Genomic DNA, 24715 nt, shown 5'->3' with positions numbered 1-24715 from the left:
ATAGGTTTCTTCAATCTAAATGACCACTTTAAAGTGAGCATGTTGCCTCTCTTATAACTTGATACAAGTTGCTTCTTTCTAGGAGGGTATGAATGGTTATTATCTTTAATCTGAATTTGACAAAGTATTCAGTTAGCATTAACTTTCTAGAAATTGATTGATTCAGATATTGTGGTCTGTATTTATTGATGTCTTCCTGTGTACCAAGTTAAAGACATTACTTGAATCAAAAGAAGAGATGACTGCTGTTCTTACAGAATTAATTGTAATTAGTATGATAGCTCTTCCTTCCAAAAGATTACCAGTGGCCTTTTAAAAAAGTATTTATAAATTATTTCTATTATAGATTTTCTGTTTTTATTTTTTTTTCCTCTGCCCTGGTGAAAAGATCTTTACTCTGGATTTTTTGTTTTTCATGAAACTTCCCAGTCTGCACTTTATTATTTACTTTTCATATGCATTGACAAGTTTAAGAACCTTAACAGGTTCTGATACAATAGGATATAAGTCAACAATCTCCAGAGTTAAATACCTCCATCCCAAAGCCTACTCATGATGACTTTTTGGTCTTGGTCTTTTTGACAAATGACTTAAACTTGTTTGAAATTTTTAAAATTTTCTATTTGGAATACTGAAATCTTACCAATTCATTGTCACTTTTTTCCTTTTTTGAATTCTTCTAACATGTGTTTCATTAGACTCTTTAAGAATTTATTGTAGGTGCGCACCGCGGCTCACTAGGCTAATCCTCCGCCTGCGGCGCCGGCACCCTGGGTTCTAGTTCTGGTCGGGGCACCGGATTCTGTCCCGATTGCTCCTCTTCCTGTCCAGCTCTCTGCTGTGGCCCAGGAGTACAGTGGAGGATGGCCCAAGTGCTTGGGCCCTGTACCCCATGGGAGACCAGGAGAAGCACCTGGCTCCTGGCTTTGGATCAGCGCGGTACACCGGCCGCAGCGGCCATTGGGGGTGAACCAACGGCAAAAGGAAGACCTTTCTCTCTGTCTCTCTCTCTCTCACTGTCCACTCTTCCTGTCAAAAAAAATAAAGAAAAAATTTATTGTATACTAAGTGACCATTAATTACTAGAGGCAGAACTAAGGGGGTTTACGCTGAATGTAAACACTAGGCATATAGATACATCTCTGTAGGCTATGAAGAACAGAGAATGTAAACTTAGAATTTTAATGTGTATGTTTTTCAAAAGTATTTTAAATGTAATCTAACCATCCAGGCTATGAAAATACGCCTTTTAAAAGATCTGTTTGTTTATTTTTAAAACTAGAATGTACTTAAGACTGACCTCCTAAGTTCACTGGAAACGATTTTATCCCCTACTCTGGTGTCTATATTGAAAATCAATAGTCAGCTAAAGCATGTTTTCAAGACTGCATTGACAGTAGCTGATAAGGTAACAAATGTTATGTTCTTAATTATCTCAAAATTACTTTATTGTTTTAGAAAGAAGCTAATATTTTTTTTTCTCAAAGATAGAAGATCAGAAAAAGGAAATGGATGGTTTTCTCAGTATGCTGTGTAACAATCTACATGAACTGCAAGACAATACAATTTCTTCCTTGGTTGAATCACAGAAATTATGTGAAAACTTAACTGAAGACTTGAAAACAATAAAGCAAACGCACGCACAGGTATCTTGTCTGGCTGACTTGGGAAGTGGAAAAAGAAAGTCTTATGATAACTTGTGTCTTAATAATCTATGTTACACAAGCTGAATGCTGTAAAACTAATATAGAACCTGAAAATATTATAGCCACCGTTGCCTATAGCAGTAATTAGTATAAAATAACTGAGAATATTTCTCTTGATTAGTTAATATTTGAGGTTTTGCTACACGTGGTATCCTATGCTGAAGTGCAATATGACAAACCAAACAGTCCTGTTCCTATACCAAAATGAAAGATGATATGGGTGAAACATATCTTTAGAGGCAAATGGTTGTAACATTTAAAGTGAGCGTGTGCCTCCCTTGTAACTTGATGGTACAAGTTCCTTCTTTCTAGGAGGGCATTGATGGTTATTATCTTTCATAAACTAAGTCCTGCTTTCTTTATATCTGTCTCATTGATGACATACTTCATATTGTAGTAAATAGATACACATTTTAATTTTTATTTATTGATTATAAGTGTAATTCATAACTTACCTTCCTCTGTGTAAATTATTTTTCAGTATATGAGATTTTAAACCCAAACCAAACCTTCAAACCCTAATCTATAAATATCAGATATTTGGAAAATAGTGTTCTGGTAATCTTAAGACTTAGTAATGGGGTTGGAAATATCACTGTGTCCCTAAATCTGTATGTATGAATTACACAAAATTTGTTTCCTTAAATAAAAAAACATATTTAAAAAAAAGACTTGGTAGTGGACATCTAAGTCTTGCTAATGAGCGTGTTATCACATGCAAGAATTCTTTGGTCAATAAAATGGTTGACATGATCTACTGAGTCATAAAAGGTTCTTTGGCTTTGGAAAGTGAGGGAGAAAGATTCACATCCATGTCATGTAAGGTGAGAAGGCAAAATACATCCACGATATTTAGGCAAGATTTAAAACAACTTTAAGATTGTTAGCCTCCCTAAATATAAGACTTTTCAGAAAGAGGACTAACACTGGAAATTAGTCAGAATAGTAGTTAACATTTATTGAACACCAACATAGATACAGATTCTTTCACTAGCCCTGTTTTCAGATGAGGAAACTGAAACCTCAGGAGCATCCACAGTGTTTAGTTCCACTTACAGATGTCGGTAGTGATTATACTGCTGAAGAGAGGCATCCATTTTTCAGCGGTTCTTTTATGTTTCTTGGCAATTTGAAATTGCAGCAGCATCTTATACCTCTACATAAGGCATTTGCTTTAGACCTGTCTAGATCTTTTTAGGTGTATTTTCTATGGCAAATCCCCTCTTTTTGAATTAGCTGTTTGAAAATGCTTAGGGCCCAGCATTGTGGTACAGCGAATTAAGCTGCCATTTGTGATACCAGCATCTTATGTGGGTTCAGGTCCCGGCTACTCCACTTCCAATCCAGTTCACCGTGATGTGCCTGGCAAGGCAGGGGAAGACAGCCCAAGTCCTTGGCCCCCTACCATGCACATGGGAGCCCTGGAAGTAGCTCCAAGCTCCTGGTTTCATTCTGTCCAGCCTTGGTCGTTGCAGCCTTTGAGGGAATGAACCAGCAGATGGAAGGTTCTCTCTCATTCTATCCTTCAAATAATAAAATAAATTTTAAATAAAATGCTTTCAGCTTTACACACTGGCAGTTATCGTAGCCAATGAGATTTATCTGAAGTGTGGTTATTGCTACTTAAAGAAAATGCTTGAAATTGATAGGCAGCTGTTTGGAAAACAAAGCAAAAAAACTGATCTAAAAAATATCTTAGCATAAATGGTTTGACTTCCCTGGATTTTTTTTTAAAGATTTATTTCATCTATTTGAAAGGCAGAGTTAGAGAGAAAGGCCTTCCAATCTGCTGGTTCTCTCCCCAAATGGCCACAGTGGCTGAGGCTCGGTCAGTCTGAAGCCGGGAGCCAGGAGCTTCTTCCAAGTCTCCCACATGACTCCAACCAACACCCAAATAGGATGCAGGCAGTAGCTTAACCTCTTATGCCACAGTGATGGCCCTGACTTCCCTGGATTTAAGGATGCAAGTTTATTACGTGGAATATTTTTTAGGTTTTCTAGAACTTGAAGTGAGCACTAATAAAACAATTCTGTAAAATTTTGAATCCGTACTTATATATAGTTATATCCAATAATATCTGCATTATTGCCTACTTTTAGACTAGTAAAAGTACTGGCAGACTTTTCACAGTCAGAATGTTAGATATGCATTATTAGCTGATGTATTATTCATTGGCAACCAATGGACTGAATGGTAAATAAGAAGCTTAGATGGGGTGGTTATTTGGTGCAGAGGTTCAGACTCACACATCCCATATTGGAGTACCTGTGTTTGATTTCAAGCTTCACTTTCCATCCCAGATTGTTTGCTTTTTTGTTGTTGTTGTAACGATTTATTTATTTGAAAGGCAGAGATACAGAGAAAAAAGGGGAGAGAGAAATCTTCCATCTGCTGGTTCACTCCCCAAATGACTGCAGCAGCCAGGGCTGAGCCAGAACTAAGCTAGGAGCCAGGAGCTTCATCCAGCTCTCTCATGTGAATGCAGCCATCCTACACTGCGGCCATCCTACACTGTTTTCCCAGGTGCATTAGCACGGAGCTGGATAGCCAGTGGAGCAGCTGGGACTTGAACCAGCACCCATATGAGATGCCAGCCCTGAAGGTAGAGGCTTAACTCTGTACACCACAGCACCAGCTCCTTCATGCTAGCTTTCTACTCTTGTGTACCTTGGGTGGCAGCAGATGACAGGAGACCTGGATTGAGTTCCTGATTCTAAAAGCTTAAATACGTTTTCATTTCTTTGATCTTTTTTATAGCTTCTTCATTCTGCTGTATAGCTTATTATTTGCCAGTAAGAACTTGGTTTTAAAGATGTTAAATATGAGGAACTTCAAAAAATTCCTAGAGAGACCAGCACTGTACCACAGCAAGTTAAGTCAATGCCTGCAATGTTGGCATCCCATATGGGTGCTGGCTCAAGTCCTGGCTGCTTCACATCTGATCCAGCTCCCTGCTAATGTACCTGGGAAAGCAGCAGAAGATGGCCCCTGCCACCCACATGTGAAACCTAGAAGAAGCCCCTGGCTCCTGGCTGTTGGCAGCCATTTAGGGAGTGAACTAGCAGATGGAAGATCTTTCTCTCTCTCTCCCTGCCCCTCTCTCCTCTTCTCCCTTTCTCTCTTTGTAACTCTTTCAAATAAATAAATTTCAAAATAAAATTCATAAATGTATAGTTTTCTCAAAGTATATTTTTCCATTAATTTTTTGAATACCCCTTCTAAGTGCAAAGATAAGACTTTACAAGTATTTACATTTTATTAATATGCTCCAACTAGATTGTGTAAAAAATATTTTAGCTCCAGTTAGGTTCTGTAAAATTTTTTAGCTTGATACTTTGGGATTGCTTATCAGCATTAATTTTCCCTTCTAGTAGTGTTGGCAGTTCAAAAGCAACTATATGTACTCATCAAAGTGGTTCTCAAAAATAAAGTAACATCTGGGTGTGTTTGGTCAGTATGGAGGTACTCTGGTTTTGTTACTAGTAATTAAAATAACAAAGTTGGCTAATTATTTACTTTAAAAAAAATCCCTCTAATAATCGTCTTATTTAATTTCACTTCCGCTGGTTTTCCTGCATGGGAGAGAGGGAAGATCTCCTTTTACAAATTTGTGTAATTTTCTGCTGTGGCAGAACACTTAGTATCATCAGTCTTGTGCAGAATAATTCTAAATGTGTCACCATAATTTCAAGTCTCTTTTCCTTTTCCCACCTTTCTTACAGGAACTTCACCAGTTAACCAATCTTTGGGCAGAAAGATTCTGTGCTTTGGAGGAAAAATGTGAAAACATCCAGAAACCACTTAGTAGAGTCCGAGAAAATACAGAGCAGTAAGCTATTTTTAAGTTCTCTTAACTTTTCTGTAAGTCTGAAAGTAGTTCAGAAGAAAAGCTTGAAATAGTACAAAAAAATTCTTACATACCTTCAACCAGACATCTGATCTGTGGACATTTTATTGTTCATGTATATATAAATGTATAAATGTACACCTACATAAATATCCTTTTGCATATTTGTGCTTCTGTTTCAGTGAGAAACTTGGTTCTTACCTATAATGTATTTTATTTTCTCAGTCTTAGAATACACATTCAGTGCTTTTACAATTCTTAACCTCTAACACTGATAAAAAGTATACTTATTAGGTAGAATGGGGCAAATCATGACTGAGGGGATGGGTGCCTTTCCTTGTAATAATTTTATTGCACACCACCATATCCATTTGTTTATGTGGTATCTTTGGCTGCCTTTGAGCTACAGCAGGAGAATTGAGTCATTGTTTTAAAGTCACTGGACCATAAGCTTAAAGTGTTGCTACCTGGCTTTTAAGAAAAAGTTTGGTGGTTCCTGAGCTAGAGTTTAGGTTGCTTTCTTTAGTCATTGCTTATTAGTCCCACATACTTACCACAGACACCAGTCAGATCTATGTTTTCTTTTAAGAGTTTTATAGTTTTCTGTATAGTATTTATGTCCATAATCCACTTTAAATATTTTGCATGAGTTTTGTCAAGGTTCAGTTTTTTATCTGTGAATATTCTAAACTCATGAGAGGGACATTCTACTATATTTCAGCTAATTTTTGTCTACTTAATTGTTCCTTCCTGAAGTTTCAAGCTTCCTTCAGTGTGGAAACTTCCATTAGTCTTTAAGGGTAGGTTTGCTAGCCAAAATTCTGTTTTATTTTTTCTGAGATGGTCTTGATGTGCTCCTCATTTCTGAAAGATATTTTCACGGATAGAGATTTCAGGGTTGACAGTTCTTTTCTTTCAACATTTGAAGCACTCTGTTCTGTTTCTTTCTGGCTTTCATGGGATGAGAAATCCTCTGCTATCAAAATAATTGCTCCTCCATAAGCATGGCCCATGTCTTTTTTAAAGTGGTTTTTTTTGTGGGCTTTGCTTTTTCATCAGATTTATAATCTATGATTGATATGTTTAGACCATCACATTTAAAATGAGTGTTAAAATCTACAGTTTTGTTGGTTTCTGTTTGTTATGTCACTTGTTAACGTCTCTTTTTTGCTCTTTTTTTACCTTTCCTAATTTGAATGAGCATTTTTGTTTTAATTTTATCTCTTCTATGATCTTACTTATGCTTATTTTGTTACCCTTCTTTATTTTTTTTATTTACAAATCATTTTTTTTAAAGATTTATTTTTATTTATTTGAAAGAGTTAGAGAGAGAGGCAGAGACAGAGAGCGGTCTTCCATCTGTTGGTTCACTTTCCAGATGGCCACAATGGCTGGAGCTGAACTGATCCAAAGTCAAGAGCCAGGAGCTTCTTCCTGGTCTCTCACGTGGATGAGGGGTCCAAGGACTTGGGCCATCTTTTACTGCTTTCCTAGCCCATTGCAGAGAGCTGAATCAGAAGAAGAGCAGCCAGGACTAGAACTGGCACCCAAATGGCATGCTCGTGCTTCAGGCCAGGGCTTTAACTCACTGTGCCACAGTGCCAGCCCCTACAAATATATTTTTAAATAATTTGAATCCACAATCAAATAATCTGCCATTTCATATATAAATCAAATAACTTTATAATAGTCTATTCCCATTTCCTTCTTCCTGTGACCCTGTCATTATTTTCACGTATTTAACTTGTACATATGTTACATACTTTATACATTTTACTCTAATCACTTTATCTATTTTATTTTTTAATGTGGCTAGTAGAAAATTACTGGTTATATCTATAACTCACATTATATTTCTTTTGAATACAGCTGGAATTCTAGCCATCACGTATCCTTACTACCTAACTTGTACCATCTGTTTTATAAACCTGTTACTGATCCTATAAACTTTGGGATTTTGTGTGTGTGTAGGTGTGTGAACTCTACAAATTCTGAATCTATAAAATGTTTCCCCACCTTTTATCCATGGTATCTACATTGATAGGTTTCTTGCCCTTCCCAAAGCTTTGAATAGGGTTGAAATGGGAAGGAAACTATGGTATACTTTCTTAAGGCCTATGCAAATAATTTTTGCCTCCTTCCTGACATTTATTGTCTGTACTAGTGTTTCTCATTGTGATCCAGTGACTATCATAATCATTCAGGAAGTTGGAGTATGTTTATGAACACTGAACATGATTCTGTTTGGAATTTATTAACATAGTTTGTAGTCACTTTTGACTAATTATCATTTTCCCACTGAGTTTCTTAAGAGATTTAGGTTTATAGTGTCCAGGCTTATCAGTTCATTTTTCTTTTTAAATCATTTCCACTTAATTTGTAGGTAAACTGATTTTCAGCATCTTTGCTTACTCACTTGACTCATATGGTATACCATCTAGTGGTAATAGGGGGTAACTTTTATTCCCTAAGGTTTAACTCTAGTCCTGTGAAATGACTTTAAGAAAACACTAAAAAAGGGAATCATCAATGAATTTAACATATGAATTCTGACAGAGGTTTATATCAAGTTTATGTTACATTGTACTATATGTGCTACATGTATAATTTGTCATTCCCCAATATAATTTTTTTTTCATTATTAGAAAGCTTTATAGTTGATATTTTAAAGTAACATTTGAAATATTTATGATTTATACTGTCATGGGAAAGGAAAACTGCTTTAATAACAGAATGACTGACTGGCCAGTTTAGGGACTAGACCAGATGCTATATGAGATGCCTTTGAGTAACAAAACCTAGAAGCAGGCATAAATCAAGTAGACAGATTTCATTTTAGTAACTGTATGGTTAAATACTATAGGAGATGCAAAGGAAAGTATCATACCTGGAGGAGTGCTGGGGGAAGTCTTATGAGAACAGGTGACCTTTTTAACGGTCACTTAATGGCATATGGAATGTCAATCTGCTGTGAAAAGATCTAGGCCAAAGCACTGATTCTCAGTGTAGAAGACTTATTAAGAACGTGGGCTCCAGAACCAGACTGCCTGTATCAGATCTGCCACGTAAGAGCTGTATGGTCTTGGGAAGGTATTAGGCCTCGAGTCTTGGTTTTCCATTTCAACGGTGTTGTGCTTTTTTCTGTAGGACATCTAAGGATATAATCAACAAAACAGCTTTTCACAGTAAAAAATTTTGCGCTGATTCTGATGGCTTGTCACAGGAACTCAGACATTTTAACCAAGATGGTACAAAATTGGTAGAAGAATCAGTCAAACACTATGATAACCTCAGCAGCAACCTGGAACAAATATCTCAGGAGACTCAACAGAGATGTGAAGCTCTGAACACAAGCACAGTGCATTTTTCTGAACAGTGGGTATCTTGCTTAAGTAAGAGGGAAGAAGAACTTCAGAATTTGTTGGAGGTAATAACTTTGGTACCTACTTGGGGGACAATAGCTATAATCAGAAAATTAAATATTCTTGGCAAGGTTTTGGTTTCAAATTATATTTTAAGATATAATGAGCGACAAACTTTCATGCTTATGCATGATCTCTTTTCATGTACTCGTATACATCTTCTAGATTTTGAATAGTATTAAACATTTATCCAGTTTCTGTCTGTATCTGTCCTTGGTTTTATTCACTTGTTAATTTCTTCAAGAAGGACACTCATCTTTTCACAGCTAATACCTACTTATATCTGCTTTTTACTTTTTCCCAGGTATATTCAAATGTCTTTTTATTTTTAACAGTCTTTTTAAAAAGATTTTATTTATTTATTTGAAAAATCATTAGATAGAGAAAGGGATTTTCCATCTGCAGGTTCACTCTCTAAGTGGTTACAATGGCCAGGGCTGGGCTGGGCCTAAGCCAGGAGCCTAATCCAGGTCTCCCATTTGGGTGGCAGGGGCCCAAGTACGTGGGCTGTCTTCCATTGCATTTGGAAATGGAGCAGCCAGGTCTTGAAATGGCACTTAAATGGAATGCCGGCATTTCAAGCAACAGCTTAACCTGCTGCACCACAGCACCAACCCCAAAAAATACGTCTTAAAAAAAAAAAATAGAAGCCAAGTTGACAGCATTCCCCCATTCAACTATATGGTATAATTTTTTTTTAATTAAAGATTTATTTATTTATTTGAAAGAGTTACACAGAGAGAGTAGAGGCAGAGAGAGAAAGAGATAGGTCCTCCCTCTGATGGTTCACTCTCCGGATGGCCGCAATGGCCGGAGCTGTGCTGATCCCAAGCCAGGAGCCAGGAGCTTCCTCTAGGTCTCCCACGTGGGTGCAGGGGCCCAAGTACTTGGGCCATTTTTTACTACTTTCCCAGGCCAGAGCTGGATTGGAAGTGGAGTAGCCGGATCTCGAACTGGTGCCCATATGGGATGCTGGTGCTTCAGGCCAGGACATTAACCCACTGCACCACAGCACAGGCCCCCTATATGGTATAATTTGAGCATCAAAAAGACTAATGGCTACAACAGATTGAAACACATCAAATTTGTTAAAATACATGATTCATAAAGATGTGTCTCCTTTGGATCATGCTCAGCAAGTAATATATCATTCTGAAAACTAGTAAATAGAGACATAATAAAGCATCTTTCTGTCTTTCCTGAAAGACTCATATCTTGATTTAGTAGGACAGTTGGTTAAGAAAAATTTCTCATAATGGAATTTCAGCTACCAAAAGGGAGAAGAAATGATAGAATTGGACTATCGCTATTTTGTAGCCCCTAATGAAAGTACCTTTGTGAGCATTAATAACTGCTTAAATCGTTTAATCAAAAACTCCTAGATTTGGGAGAGCAGACATTTGGCACAGCAGTTAAGATGTGGCTTGGGGCTCCCTTAGCCCATATCAGAGTGCCTGGGTTCAAGTCCCCATTCCACTTCAAATTCCAGCTTCCTGCTTATTTACACCCTAGGAGACAGCAGGTATGTGCTCAAGTACTTTGGTTCTACCACCCATAGGCGACTTGGATTGAATTCCCTGCTCCCAACTTCTGCCTGGCCCAGCCCTTGGATCTTGTAGGCATTTGGGAAGTGAATCTGCAAGTGGAAGGAATCTCTCTCTGCCTTTCAAACAAACTAATAAATAAATGAGAATTTATAAAGAAAGAAAATGCAGCATGGGGATGCAGTTGACCAAATCTAGTGGTTGAGATAGTCAGTGAAGAGCTGGTTTTTCCACAATTTTTTTTTTAAGGGAAAAAAATATGGGGCCAGTGGCATAGTGCATAAAGCCACTGACTGTGATGAGTACTGGTTCAAGTCCTGGCTGGTCCACTTCTTATCCAGCTCCTTGCTGATGCACCTTGGAAAGCATCAGAAGATGACCCAAGTACTTGGGCCCCTGCCACCCAAATGAGAGACCCAGATGTAGCTCTTGGCTCCTGACTTTAGCCTGGTCCAGCCAAGGTCATTGTGGCCATTTGGGGAGCGAACCAGCATATGCGAGATTTCTCTCTCTGTCTCTTCTAAACTCTGTCTTTCAAATAAAATAAATTAATCTTTAAAAAAGAAAAAAATATGAGGAAGATTAACTTATAGATCAATTAAGATTTAAGACTGTATGGGGGCCGGCGCCGCGGCTCAATAGGCTAATCCTCCACCTAGCGGCGCCAGCACACCGGGTTCTAGTCCCGGTCGGGGCACCAGATTCTGTCCCGGTTGCCCCTCTTCCAGGCCAGCTCTCTGCTGTGGCCTGGGAGTGCAGTGCAGGTTGGCCCAAGTGCTTGGGCCCTGCACCCCATGGGAGACCAGGAGAAGCATCTGGCTTCTGCCTACGGATCAGTGCGGTGCGCCGGCCGCAGTGGCCATTGGAGGGTGAACCAATGGCAAAGGAAGACCTTTCTTTTTTTTTTTTTTTTTTTTTTTGACAGGCAGAGTGGACAGTGAGAGAGACAGAGAGAAAGGTCTTCCTTTGCCGTTGGTTCACCCTCCAATGGCCGCCGCGGCCAGCGCACTGCGGCTGGCGCACCGCGCTGATCCGATGGCAGGAGCCAGGAGCCAGGTGCTTTTCCTGGTCTCCCATGTGGGTGCAGGGCCCAAGCACCTGGGCCATCCTCCACTGCACTCCCTGGCCACAGCAGAGGGCTGGCCTGGAAGAGGGGCAACCGGGACAGAATCCGGCGCCCCGACCGGGACTAGAACCCGGTGTGCCGGCGCCGCTAGGCGGAGGATTAGCCTAGTGAGCCGCGGCGCCGGCCTAAAGGAAGACCTTTCTCTCTGTCTCTCTCTCTCCCTGTCCACTCTGCCTGTCAAAAAAAAAAAAAAAAAAGACTGTATGGGGCCGGCACCATGGCACAGTAGGTTAATCCTCTGCCTGCGGCACCAGCATCCCTAATGGGCACCGGTTCTAATCCTGGCTGCCCCTCTTCCAGTCCAGCTCTCTGGTATGGCCTGAGAAAGCAGAAGATGGCCCAAGTCCTTGGGCGCCTCCACCCATGTGTGAGACCAGGAAGAAGCTCCTGGTTCTTGGCTTTGGATTGGCACAGCTCCGGCCATTGCGGCCATCTAGGGAGTGAACCAACGGAAGGAAGACCTTTCTCTGTCTCTCCTTCTCGCTATAACTCTACCTCTCAAATAAGTAAAAAATAATAATAAAAAAAGATTTAAGACTATAGACTTTTAAAATTATGTAGTCATCTACTTAAGACACATCAAGCAAATGTAATGATGAATTCTGGTTGCAACAAACCAATTGTGGAAAACATTTGAGACATTTGGTGAAATTTGCTGAATAGACGTTTGATATCCAAGAATTAGTGTTAAATTTTTTAGATATGGTTGTGGTCTTCAAATGCTTTCAACTCTTCAGGATACACAAAGATGCTTCCAACTGTTCATAGAAATTTTGCTTTTTTTTTTTTTTTTTTTGACAGAGTTAGTGAGAGAGACAGAGAGAAAGGTCTTCCTTCCGTTGGTTCACTCCACAAATGGCCACTACCGCTGGAGCTACACCGATCTGAAGCCAGGAGCCAGGTGCTTCTCCTGGTCTCCCATGCGGGTGCAGGGCCCAAGCACTTGGGCATCCTCCACTGCCTTCCCAGGCCACAGCAGAGAGCTGGACTGGAAGAGGAGCAGCCGGGACTAGAACCAGCGCCCATATGGGATGCCAGTGCCATAGGCGGAGGATTAGCCAAGTGAGCCACGGCGCCAGCCCCTGCATTATCTTTTCTTTTTTTCTTTTTTTTATTTTTTTGACAGGCAGAGAGGACAGTGAGAGAGAGAGACAGAGAGAAAGGTCTTCCTTTGCTGTTGGTTCACCCTCCAATGGCCGCCGCGGCCGGTGCGCTGCGGCCGGCGCACCGTGCTGATCCGATGGCAGGAGCCAGGTGTTTATCCTGGTCTCCCATGGGGCTGCATTATCTTTTTTTTTTTTTTTAACTTTTATTTAATGAATATAAATTTCCAAAGTACGACTTATGGATTACAATGGCTTCCCCCCCATACCGTCCCTCCCACCCGCAACCCTCCCCTTTCCCACTCCCTCTCCCCTTCCATTCACATCAAGATTCATTTTCGATTATCTTAATATACAGAAGATCAGCTTAGTATACATTAAGTAAGGATTTCAACAGTTTGCTCCCACACAGAAACATAAAGTGAAAAATAATAGATGATTTTTTTTTAATGATGATGAAATCAGATCAGACCTATTGTCATGTTTAATCCCAGTGAGAGTCAAGTTGGGAATTGATAATTTCTTTTTTTTTTTTTTTTTTTTTCAGAAGATCAGTTTAGTATGCATTAAGTAAAGATTTCAACAGTTTGCACTCCCATAGAAACACAAAGTGAAATATATTGTTTGAGTACTCATTATAGCATTAAATCTCAATGCATTATCTTTTAATATCGTTTTCCCATGAGCTTTCTGAAGCACGGAGAGGATAAAGTGACATAGGATTTGTTTCAGAGGAATCTTGGGTGTGAAAAGGACTAAGTGTCCAATCTTGGTTTAGCTGTAACCCCCATGTGTCAGTAAATGTTGAGGCTATGAATATGATGTGGTGCATACATGGGCATTAATTACGCTGTTTTTTACTTTAAATGTATTTTTAAAACTTTTGTTATGGGGGCCAGTGCAGTGGCTCACTTGGTTAATCCTCCGCCTGTGGCACCAGCTTCCCATACGGGCACTGGATTCTGTCCTGGTTGCTCCTCCTCCAGTCCAGCTCTCTGCTGTGGCCTGGGAAGGCAGTGGAGGATGCCCAAGTGCTTGGGCCCTGTACCCGCATGGGAGACCAGGAGAAGCACCTGGCTCCTGGCTTCGGTTTGGCACAGCGCTGGCCGTGGTGGCCGTTTGTGGAGTGAACCAACGGAAGGAAGACCTTTCTCTCTGTCTTGCTCTCTCTCTCTCTCAGTCTAACTCTATCTGTCAAATAAATTAAAAAAAAAAAAACAACACTTTTGTTATGGTAATTTTCAAGGCAAGGGAAAATGATTAATTGAATAAAGCACTAACAACTTTACTTTTAATAATGAAAGCTTATTTATATCATTTACAGGTTGTAAACCAATGTTGTAAGGCTTCAACTTCAGAGATCACAGAAAAATTAAGTGGATATAAAGCAGCTAATGAGAATCATCGTAATACTTTTCTGGGTCAGATAACTACTGATGAAGAAAGATTGATAGGACAAAATATAGAACTTAATGAAACTATAAAAATTGGTTTGAATAAGCTTAATTGTTTCCTGCAGCAGGATCTGAAACTGGATATTCCAACAGGTATTTAGAAGAAATTTAAAGGTTTTTTGACATTGAATTCAAATTCAATCCTAGTCAGCATCAAATGTGCAGATGGTCAAGGCCCTGCCACAGAGTGATAGGAATTTACCATCAAAATGTAATCAATTCAAATAAGGAAAAATTGGGGCCTCCAAATAATTTTAATCAGACATTATGTGTCATGATATGGTCATGACATTAGCTCCTAACAATCTGGGCATCACAATTCAGTAAAATGTCACATTTAGGGAACTGGCCTTGTTAAGAAAAAACACTTTAAAAAAAAAAATAAAAGCAAGCAACCATCTACCTATCAGTGTTTCTAAAAGGACATTTTAATATCAAAATTATTAGAGGAATATAATTGAATAAGTCTAATTCAATGCAGAGTTCACTGTGCGTTGTGTTAAGTGTCCCTCACATTTTGGCTTGTATATTACCATTTAGGAATCACCATTTTGAGAAATCAGTGTCAGCTTTAATGATTTAGGGAGGCCTTCATGGAAGAAGGCGTAATAAGCTATTTTACATAGGATGAATAACTGAGTTATTTACTGGATCATAGTAATTAAGTAATTGTCACACATCTTGAAAATTCACTAAAAATCATTGTGCACTTAAAATGAATGCACTTTGTAGTATATAAATTTTATTTATTTTTAAAGCAGTTATAACAGGAGATAGTGCTAGAGCATTTTCATTTGTTTACTCCAAGAGACTTTTTTTTTTTTTTTTTTTTTTTGACAGGCAGAGTGGACAGTGAGAAAGAGAGACAGAGAGAAAGGTCTTCCTTTGCCGTTGGTTCACCCTCCAATGGCCGCTGTGGCCGGCGTGCTGCAGGCGACACACCGTGCTGATCTGAAGGCAGGAGCCAGGTGCTTCTCCTGGTCTCCCATGGGGTGCAGGGCCCAGGCACTTGGGCCAACCTGCACTGCACTCCTGGGCCACAGCAGAGAGCTGGCCTGGAAGAGGGGCAACCGGGACAGAATCCAGTGCCCCGACCGGGACTAGAACCCGGTGTGCCGGCACCACAAGGTGGAGGATTAGCCTAGTGAGCCGCGGCGCCGGCCCCCAAGAGACTTATTGATTGTCAATTTTTCATTGAATAGAAATGTAAATGCTAAATGAAAAGGCAAATTCCTTTGTAAGCTGTGAGAGTGTGAATTCACTATAAGAAATGTAACTGGTTAATATTTAACTGCCACACCAAATTTTTACTCCAGTCAAAGTGATCATGCTGGGAAAACAGTTCCCTTATTTACAGCAATGCTGCCACTTCTCAGAACAGCCTTTAACTCCTTTTTGAGTCTACAACACATCTGTTGTATATCTCTAGAAATGGAAAACTTCATTTTAAGATCATTTGTCACATGAGAAAATACTAGTTGAAACAGTATGTGCCTGACAGGTGGCAAGGCTGATTCTCATATATGGCAAGTCCATTTATTTTTGGAAGACAAGACTCATCTGGAAGTATAAATTTTAGCATTTAAAAAATATATTGTAGGGGCCGGTGCTGTGGCACAGCGGGTTAAAGCCCTGGCTTGCACCACTGGCATCCCATATGGGCACCAGTTCGAGTCTTGGCTGCTCCACTTCCAATCCAGCTCTCCGCTATGGCCTGGGAAAGCAGTAGAAGATGGCCCACGTCCTTGGGCCCCTGCGTCTGCGTGGGAGACCCAGAAGAAGCTCCTGGCTCCTGGCTTTGGATCTGCGCAGCTAAGACTGTTGCGGCCAATTGAGGAGTGAACCAGTGGATAGAAGACCTCTCTCTCTTTTTCTCTCTGCCTCTCCTCTCTCTGTGTAACTCTGACTTTCAAGTAAATAAATAAATCTTTTTTTAAAAGTGCTTAATATATATATATTTTAAACTTCAATTTTTTCCATATCTCACATCCATTAAAGGTACGACGCCACAGAGGAAGACTTACTCGTACCCATCGACACTGGTGAGAACTGAGCCGCGGGCACAGCTCCTTGATCAGCTGCACAGCAAACAGCCGGAGCTGTTCATGATGGTCAACTGCTCAGAAGACAACAGAGAGACTAGTCAGGTAAAAATGAAGGCATCGTAATTTTAGAAAAAAAATTTTTTTTTTATTTAGTTGAAAGAGTTACAGAAAGAAGAGGAAAGATAGAGAGAGAGAGAGATCTTCCATTCATTGGTTCATTCGCCAAATGGCTACAACGGCCGGGGCTGGGCCAGGCCAAAGCCAGAAGCCTGGAGTTTGTTACCGGTCTGCCGTCTGTGGGTACAGAGACGCAAGCCTTTGGGCCATCCTCTGCTGCTGCTTTTCCTGGCACATTAGCAGGGAGCCAGTTTGCAAGTGGAACAGCTGGGTCTCAAACCGGTGCCTACATGGGTTGCTGGCATCGCAGGCAGAGGCTTTACCCACTATGCCACAGTGCAGCCCCTCACATAAGCTCCTGATGTGGTAGAGTTCACATGAAGAATTTGTCTAATCCTACCCTGCGTCTCATTAATGAGTGTTGGCTGACCCCTAAGCCTATTTCTTTTAATCTTTTTTTTTTTAATTTATTTATTTATTTATTTATTTTTTTTATTTTTTTGACAGGCAGAGTGGACAGTGAGAGAGAGAGAGACAGAGAGAAAGGTCTTCCTTTGCCGTTGGTTCACCCTCCAATGGCTGCCGCGGCCGGCACGCTGTGGCCAGCACAAGCGCTGATCCGATGGCAGGAGCCAGGTACTTATCCTGGTCTCCCATGGGGTGCAGGGCCCAAGCACCTGAGCCATCCTCCACTGCACTCCCTGGCCACAGCAGAGGGCTGGCCTGGAAGAGGGGCAACCCGGACAGAATCCGGTGCCCCGACCAGGACTAGAACCCGGTGTGCTGGCGCCACTAGGCAGAGGATTAGCCTACTGAGCTGCGGCGCCGGCCTCTTTTAATCTTTTCAGTTTTTGAATTACACCAGTAGGTAATAATAATAGGCACAATATAATAATATGTGCCAGACACAGTTTTAAGCACTTTATGTATTTGTACACTGATGGCTGTCAATTTGTACACTGATGATGCTAGGATCATCCCCATTTTATAGATGAGGAACCATTTTAGTGACTGCTCAGGTCATGAAGACAAGGGGGAGTTAGAACCTGGATATTGACACCTACGATCTGTAACTATAGAAATTACAGAAAAGTTTGAAATTAAAAAGCAGCAAAGAAGCAAATAAACTGTGAGTCTATTAATTCTGATGTTACCACTTTTAACATTTTATCATAGGGGTCATATCATATAAAAGTGTAACAGGGATTAGTTTTATTATTTTGTTGAACCTTGACTTATACACTGAACATTGTGTTATTTGAAAAGAAATAAACTTCCTTTCTGTGATGACTTTTAAGCACTTGGGCTTAATGACTTATCCAGCTTCTTAATTACAGGTCACAGATGAAGAAAAGACACTCCTGGGGCAACACGCTGAAGAGCCTGTGGGCCAGGAGCCACCTGTGGATGCCAGTGTGCTTTGTCCTTCAAGGGGCGGGGTTCCGTTTTTCCAGGTACCTCATCACATCGTATCTTATAACCCTTCTACTCTGGATGTAAATCTCGCATTCATGATTTAACATAAAGGCCTTACTCTTCACAAATAGAATCACAAAAAAATTTTGGCTACTCTGGGATGCCTTGTCTTTGCCTATATTTATACAACTCTGATACTGATGAGGGATTTTCTATAGGATAAATAAAGGTAAAATTTGACTTTGTCTACACCCCTAGCTGGTAATCCTTAGCAACTATATTTATCCCCTTTATGCTTCCTATCATATATTCAGAATGAATACCGAGAGCAGTCACTTCTGTCTTCCCTCTACCACTGACTTGGAAATGCTGGAGTCTATCTTTGCCCATCAGACTTTTTTTTTTTTTTTTTTTTTTTTTGACAGGCAGGGTTAGACAGAGAGAGAGAGAGAGAAAGGTCTTCCTTCCATTGGTTCACTCCCCTAATGGTTGTTATGGCTGGCAAGCAGCACCGATCTGAAGCCAGGAGCCAGGTGCTTCTCCTGGTCTCCCATGGGGTATAGGGCCCAAGCACTTGGGCCATCCTCCACTGCACTCCTGGGCCACAGCAGAGAGCTGGCCTGGAAGAGGGGCAACCGGGACAGAATCCGGCGCCCCGACCGGGACTAGAACCCGGTGTGCCGGCGCCGCTAGGTGGAGGATTAGCCTATTGAGCTGCAGTGCTGGCCCCATTAGATTTTGAAGATTAGGATTTCAAAGGAGGAGACATGGAAGGCCTGTTGGATTACATTTGTGATTTCTCTGGCCTGAGGTTAACTGTTGCTGTGTTTCCTGAGTTCCTTGTCTGCTCTGATCCTAGGCAATTAAGTCCTGTCATTTCTCCTCCTCGCTGTTCAACACTGCTGGGAACGTGATACTGTGAACTGCTTAGCATCTTCCCTCTCTTTTGAAGCCAGGTGCTGGGAAATCCATCCCCCATGGATGGCAGGGGCTCAAGTACTTGAGCCATCATCTGTTGCCTTCCCAAGTACATTTGCAGGAAGCTAGATCAGAAGTGAATTAACCTGGACTGGAACCAGGCACTCCAGTATTGCTATAGGCATCCCAGGCAGTGGCTCAATCTGCTTTGCCACAACACATGCCATTCTTTCAGGTTTTTTTTATCCCTTTCTTCTATCTTACCAAGTTAGGAAAAGGAGAAAAGAGGACCTTAGTTACCCACTTAATCCCCTGTAAGAAATCTGTTCTTACTATTGTTTGTGGCATCTTTGCAGGCTAGGCTTTGTGACTCAGCTATGGCAAGGAAGTATGTATAGTACCAGAAAGGATTTGGGATTGGGTTTTGGACCTTCAGATCTTCTCTGTCATAGCAGCAATATGGGAAATTTGCTGGGTTTAAAACTCAAGATGATATGGAAATTTTCTCTGGGTCTAAAACTTTATAATTAGTTTTTTAAAGATTTATTTGTTTTTGTGTAAGATTTATTTACTTATTTGAAAGGCAAAGTAACAGAGAGAGAGAATGAGAGAGAGAGAGATTCCATTTGCTGGCTCATTCCTCAAATGACTGAAATGGCCAGGGCTGAGCCACGCCAAAGCCAGGAGCCTGGAATGCTGGAATGCCATGTGGACCTCCTACATGGGTAGCAGGGGCCCAGGTACATGGGTCACCTTCTACTGCTTTCTCAGATGCATTAGCAGGGAGCTGGATCTCAAGTGGAACAACTGGGACTTGAATGGGTATTCTGATCTCATTTGGGATGCCAGTGTCACAAATGGCTGCTTAACTTGCCCACAATGCTGGCCCTGCACCTGAAACCTTACAAGTTGTTTATGATTTTTCTCGGCACTGAAAAGACAGTATACATTGAAAGTCACCTCCTCATTGGAATATTCCAATGAAATATATTTCTCAAATGAGTGACATAAGTTTCAAAAATAAGAAAAAATGTGCGGGCATTGTAGTGTTACATATTAAGCTGCTGCTTGAGACACTGGCGTCCTATATCTGAATGCCAGTTTGAGTCCCAGCTACTCTGCTTCCAGTCCAGCTCCCTGCTAACACGCTGGGGAAGCAGGGGATGATGGCTCAAGTTTCTTTCATCCATATGCGAGACCCAGACGGGGTTCCTGGCTCCTGGCTTCAGCTTGACCCAGCCATAGCTATTGTGGCCATTTGGGAAATGAACCAACAGATGGGAAATCTTGTTCTCGCTCTCTCTCTGTCATTCTGCCTTTTGAATAAATAAAAAAATTTAAAGAAAAGTATAGTAAGGTAGCCTATATACCAGCTGCTCTGCTTAAAACAGAATGGGCTTTTTCCTGATGACAAAGTTTTGTTCCCCTGGAGTGGGGTGGCTCAGCAGCAGCACTGTTGACATGTAGGCTGGTGAATTCTTTGCTGTGATGCACTGTCCTGGGTTGCAGGGTGTTCAGCAGCATCCATGGCTTCTACTTACTGGAAGCAGTAGCTCTCCCTAGCAGTAACAACCAAAAACGCCCCCTGACATTGCCAAATGTCCCCTGCGGGGCAGGATTGCTTCCTGTCGACAACCACTACCTTATCGTGAAAGCTGTGATTATGTCTTAGAAAAAAACACAGGAAATTAATGTTTCTTTCACCCTATTTCTTCTAAGTGGTAAAACAAAACATTCACCTTTACTTGCCAAATAGCTTATTTGCCTAAATTTATGCTGAACCTTTTCTGAAATTTTCTACGCTTAAGTGTTCTTATCTATAACTCTGAAAATTTGAAAATAGAGTAAGCTAATGTGCATCAAATATTACATTATATTAACTTAATTTCTTCCTTTAAATCCACAGCATAAAAAGTCCCATGGAAAAGACAAAGAAAACAAGGGCATTAACCCAGTGGAGAGATCTAAGGTGGAAGAAACTACAGAGTACTCTGTCACAAAGAGTAGATTACCTCTACGAGCCCAGATAAATCTTTAATTAATTTGAGGGTCAAAAATTTTATTTTTAAGAAAAATTTAAAATAAAACCTGAAGCCCTAGACCTTGAGCCTTGTGTATAGATTTTAAAAGAACAGAATATATCAAGGCAGTACTGTAAAATATTTTGAATTTAAGTCTGCCCTTCCATTTTTTGGGGTCTTCCCTGTGTATTAAGTTGGGTTGCATTTGGGATTTGCATTGACTAAATACAAGTTTATGTTGTTAGCTTTTCATATAAAGTAACTCTTTTATAAAACAGATGGAAAGGTTTTTTATATATTATTAAATAGTGAGTTTCAGGGACTGTATTGCTCTTCCAGGCTTGAGCTTACACAGGTAATATCACCGATACTTGACCTTGGAGAGGACCATCTCTTTTCTTGCTATGACTGAATTAAGTATGTATATTCTTACCTCCTCCTTAGACTTTCTTATTTTGCCTTCTGAGCTCACTTTCTCCCTTTTTGTCATTACCCCATTTATAGAACTATAAAAAGGTATCCTTTCTTATTATGAAAAAGTCAGACTTTTGTCAAGAAACCTTTGATGTTTTTCAGTGGTTATCTCTAAAATTGTGTACAATAAATATTAGCCTGGGAGTGTCCCTTTTTTCAGTACTTTGAATTTGTTTTCCACTGGCTGTGAAAGCCATTCCTTTATGACACTTAACACATTAGCCTCCCCAGAGTTCACAAAAAGCCAGCTTCTCCAGAACATAGACTGCTGTTAGGGAGAACTTCCTGGAGCGCTCATCAACGGTACAGGGTCGCCAGGCTAAAGTCTATGTCTTTTGGAGAAGGTCACAGTGATTTAAGGACGTTTTGAAACTTACCAATTATGACTATAATTTATATTCTTTACTGGATGAGGGTTTTTTTTTTTTTTATTCTTTGTATATAATAAAATTTGTATATAAATTTTTCTCTTGCAATTGTAACTCTTGGAAAGTCCCTGGCATTTTTGATCAGGCATGTATAGTTCTGGAAGTAGAGGTGTTTCGGCAAAAAGAACCAGAGCACTTAGAAGGAATATGTGCAGAGAATAAATTTTGTGTCTACTTGAGGTTTAATGTATACATTTTAGAGAGAGTTTACTTTAATAGCTAGGTAAAACCAAACCCAACTGGAGAATTAGCAGATATGCTACTTGAAGGAACTAAATTTACCTTACAAAAGTACTAATTTTCTTAATGAAAGTAATGTATAAAATTTCTCTGCAAACATGTCAACATAACTATGGACAATATCTAATAAAGTGCCCTTGGTGGATCCTGATTAATAAATATGGTTTCCTCATTGTGCTTGCACCGTAATTTCTTACATTGCATGGTTATGTCTACAGAGGTCTACAAGCTGCACTAACACTCCGGAAGCAGACTTCTGCCCAGTGCCGCCAAAGCAAAGGCATTGCTAAACATCCCAGGCTTGCAGTTGCACCTGTGGGTGTACCTTAGGTGTTAGGTCAGTGAGAAACAGACCCACCACCACACAGCCTGAAGTCCAGCCCTGCGTCATCTCATTCTTTGTTTTATTTATTTTTAAAGATTTATTTTATTTATTCATTTATTTACTTGAAAGTCAGAGTTAGGGAGAGTCAGAGAGAGAGAGAGAGATCTTCCATTTTCTGGTTCACTCCTCAGATGACCAGAGCTGGGCAAGGCTGAATCCGGGAACCAGGAGCTTCATCCAGGTCTCCCACATGGGTGCTAGGGGCCCAAACACTTGGGCCATCCTCTGCTGCTTGCTGTGACATCAACCGGCGTCACAGGTGGCGACTTTACTCGCTACACTGTAGTACTGGCCCCTGCCTCACTGTTTTTAGGGAATATAACAAACTTGCTGCTTGTCAGAAGCAAAAAATAAATCTTTAAGAACTTTAATTTCCAGAGCTGTAAATTAGCTCTAAAATGTTCATGCACCAAGAGTGGCATCAGCAAAAATGGCAGAATAGGTAAAGGATCTGCTCCTCTATAAAGAAGCATGGAAAAATCAAGCAAAAAGCTTCAGCAACAACTATGAGGGTTTACTGCCAGGAAGCATGTGCTGAATCAAGAACGAGACCATCTAAAAGCAGCGGGAAGCTGTTCTGCATGCCCCTTCCCTCCCCGTCCCCAGCTCAGTCCTGAGGACGGCAGCTGACATTCTCAGCACGGGTCATTGGTCCCCAGTTCCTAGGCAGCAGGCAGACCTTGTTCTCAAGATTGCCTGTCCGACACAAGGTACCTGCTTCTGTTTCGTTTAACTTAGAACTCAAGGTAGAAACATGGTGGACATGTCTCACAAATAACTGAAGACAGGAGCAACCAGCTGCCATGTGGACCAATACTTACGGTTGAGGTAAACGGGAGTGGCTAAAGCCTTGAAGGGAAAGCAGTGAATAGAGTGTATTTCATTTTTACTTTATTTTTTTAAGATTGATTTATTTATTTGAAAGAGTGGTGGAGAGAAAGAGGGATCTTCCATTTCCTGGTTCATTCTTCAAATGGTTTCAATGCTTAGAATGGTTGAGGTGGAAGTCAGCAGTCCCCAAACCTCCAATCCATGTGGGTGGCATCTGCCACTGCTTTCCCAGGAGACATTGGCAGGGAGCTGGATCAGAAGCAGAGCAGTGGGGACTTGGACTAGGATTTCCATATGGGACGCTGGTGTGGAAAGCAACTGGCTCCTGAAATCGGGTTGTTCAGAAGCACTGATATAAGGCATATGCCCAGGGAAGGTTGCATACTCAGACAAGTCCTGAGGCTCAGCCCAAGCAGGCCATTTAAAATGGCCTGTTTGTGTGTTGAAGGAGGCTCCAAACAGCCAATCTGCAAACGTGAGTTTTCTTGTTTTATCTGTTTCATGTTTGGTGGCTGTTATTCAAGGAAATCTGTCAACACATTAGCTAAACATATACCAAAGAAGAACTTTAGAGACCACATAAGCCAGAGTAGACTTTACAAAAAGAATGTAGGTAAAGTGGTTAAGCAAATCACCATAGCCTATAGCAACCAACGAAAGCAAATCCTAAGGAGTGAAGGATCTGATTTCAGAGATACCACAGAATAACATTCAAACTGTCCAGTTTTTCATTGAAAAAAAAAAAAAAAAAAACAAACTCTGAAGCATGCAAAGTATGACCATTCACAGAAGAAACTGACATAAACTGTCTCTGAGAAAGGATAGACATTGGACTTAAAATTTTTAAATCAACTGTCTCAGATATGCTCAAGAGCTAAAAAAGTCCAAAGAAACAATGTCTCAGGGCTGGTGTTGTGCACTGGGTTCAGCTGCCACCTAGGGTGCCAGCATCCCTATGGGCGCTGGTTCAAGTCCCAGCTGCTCCACTTCAGGTCCCAGCTCCCTGCTAATGTGTCTGGGAAAGCAGAAGATGGCCCAAGTGTTTGGGCCACTGCCATTCATGTGGGAGACCTGGATGTTAGAGAGTGAACTGGCAAATGGAAGATCTCTGTCTCTCTCCCTCTCTCTGTAACTGCCTTTCAAATAAATAAATCTTTAAGAAAAAAAAATCCAGTCTGGGGAGCAGAAAGAAAAATGTGAAGGAAAATGAACAGCTTAAAAGATCTGTGGAGCATCACCAAGTATACCAATATTTCCAGAACAAGAATTTCAGAAGTAGAGGAGAGATGAAGAAAGAATATATAGAGAAATAATGGCCAAAAGCATCTCAATACGTTAATCTACACGTCTAAATTTATGCAAAACCAAACAAGATAAATTCCGAAGACACCCATGCTGACTCAGTGGTGTCACCAAATTATTCAAAACTGAAGTGGCTTGGAAGCAGCAGGGAAGTGACCATCAGAGAAACAAAATTCAAACCCACAGTAAGATACTGCTTTACATCCGTGGGATGGTTCTAACAAAAAATACAGAGTAACAAGTGTTGGTGGAGATGTTGGGAAATGTACTTTGCTAGAGGAATGCAAAGTGGTTCAGCCATTGAAGAATAAGTTTGGTGGTTCCTAAAATTTTAA

At 40.6% G+C, this 24715-nt stretch overlaps 1 protein-coding gene across 1 annotated transcript in view; it reads left to right on the top strand.

Annotated features, from left to right (window-relative positions):
* Positions 1–22021, top strand: part of KIF11 (kinesin family member 11) — a 61522-nt gene extending 39501 nt beyond the window's left edge. The window contains exons 15-22 of the mRNA XM_002718383.6: positions 1283–1408; positions 1488–1646; positions 5430–5536; positions 8702–8981; positions 14074–14296; positions 16202–16350; positions 17703–17819; positions 20606–22021. Of these exons, the coding sequence (XP_002718429.3) occupies positions 1283–1408; positions 1488–1646; positions 5430–5536; positions 8702–8981; positions 14074–14296; positions 16202–16350; positions 17703–17819; positions 20606–20737 (1293 nt within the window). The 3' untranslated portion in view covers positions 20738–22021. The remainder of the gene's footprint in view (positions 1–1282; positions 1409–1487; positions 1647–5429; positions 5537–8701; positions 8982–14073; positions 14297–16201; positions 16351–17702; positions 17820–20605) is intronic.
* The last annotated feature ends 2694 nt before the right edge of the window (positions 22022–24715 follow it).

Source organism: Oryctolagus cuniculus, chromosome 15, assembly GCF_051225735.1.
Source record: "Oryctolagus cuniculus isolate XC-2025 breed Fujian yellow rabbit chromosome 15, ASM5122573v1, whole genome shotgun sequence".
Lineage (NCBI taxonomy): Eukaryota > Metazoa > Chordata > Mammalia > Lagomorpha > Leporidae > Oryctolagus > Oryctolagus cuniculus.
This window is presented reverse-complemented; position numbering and strand designations above follow the sequence as displayed.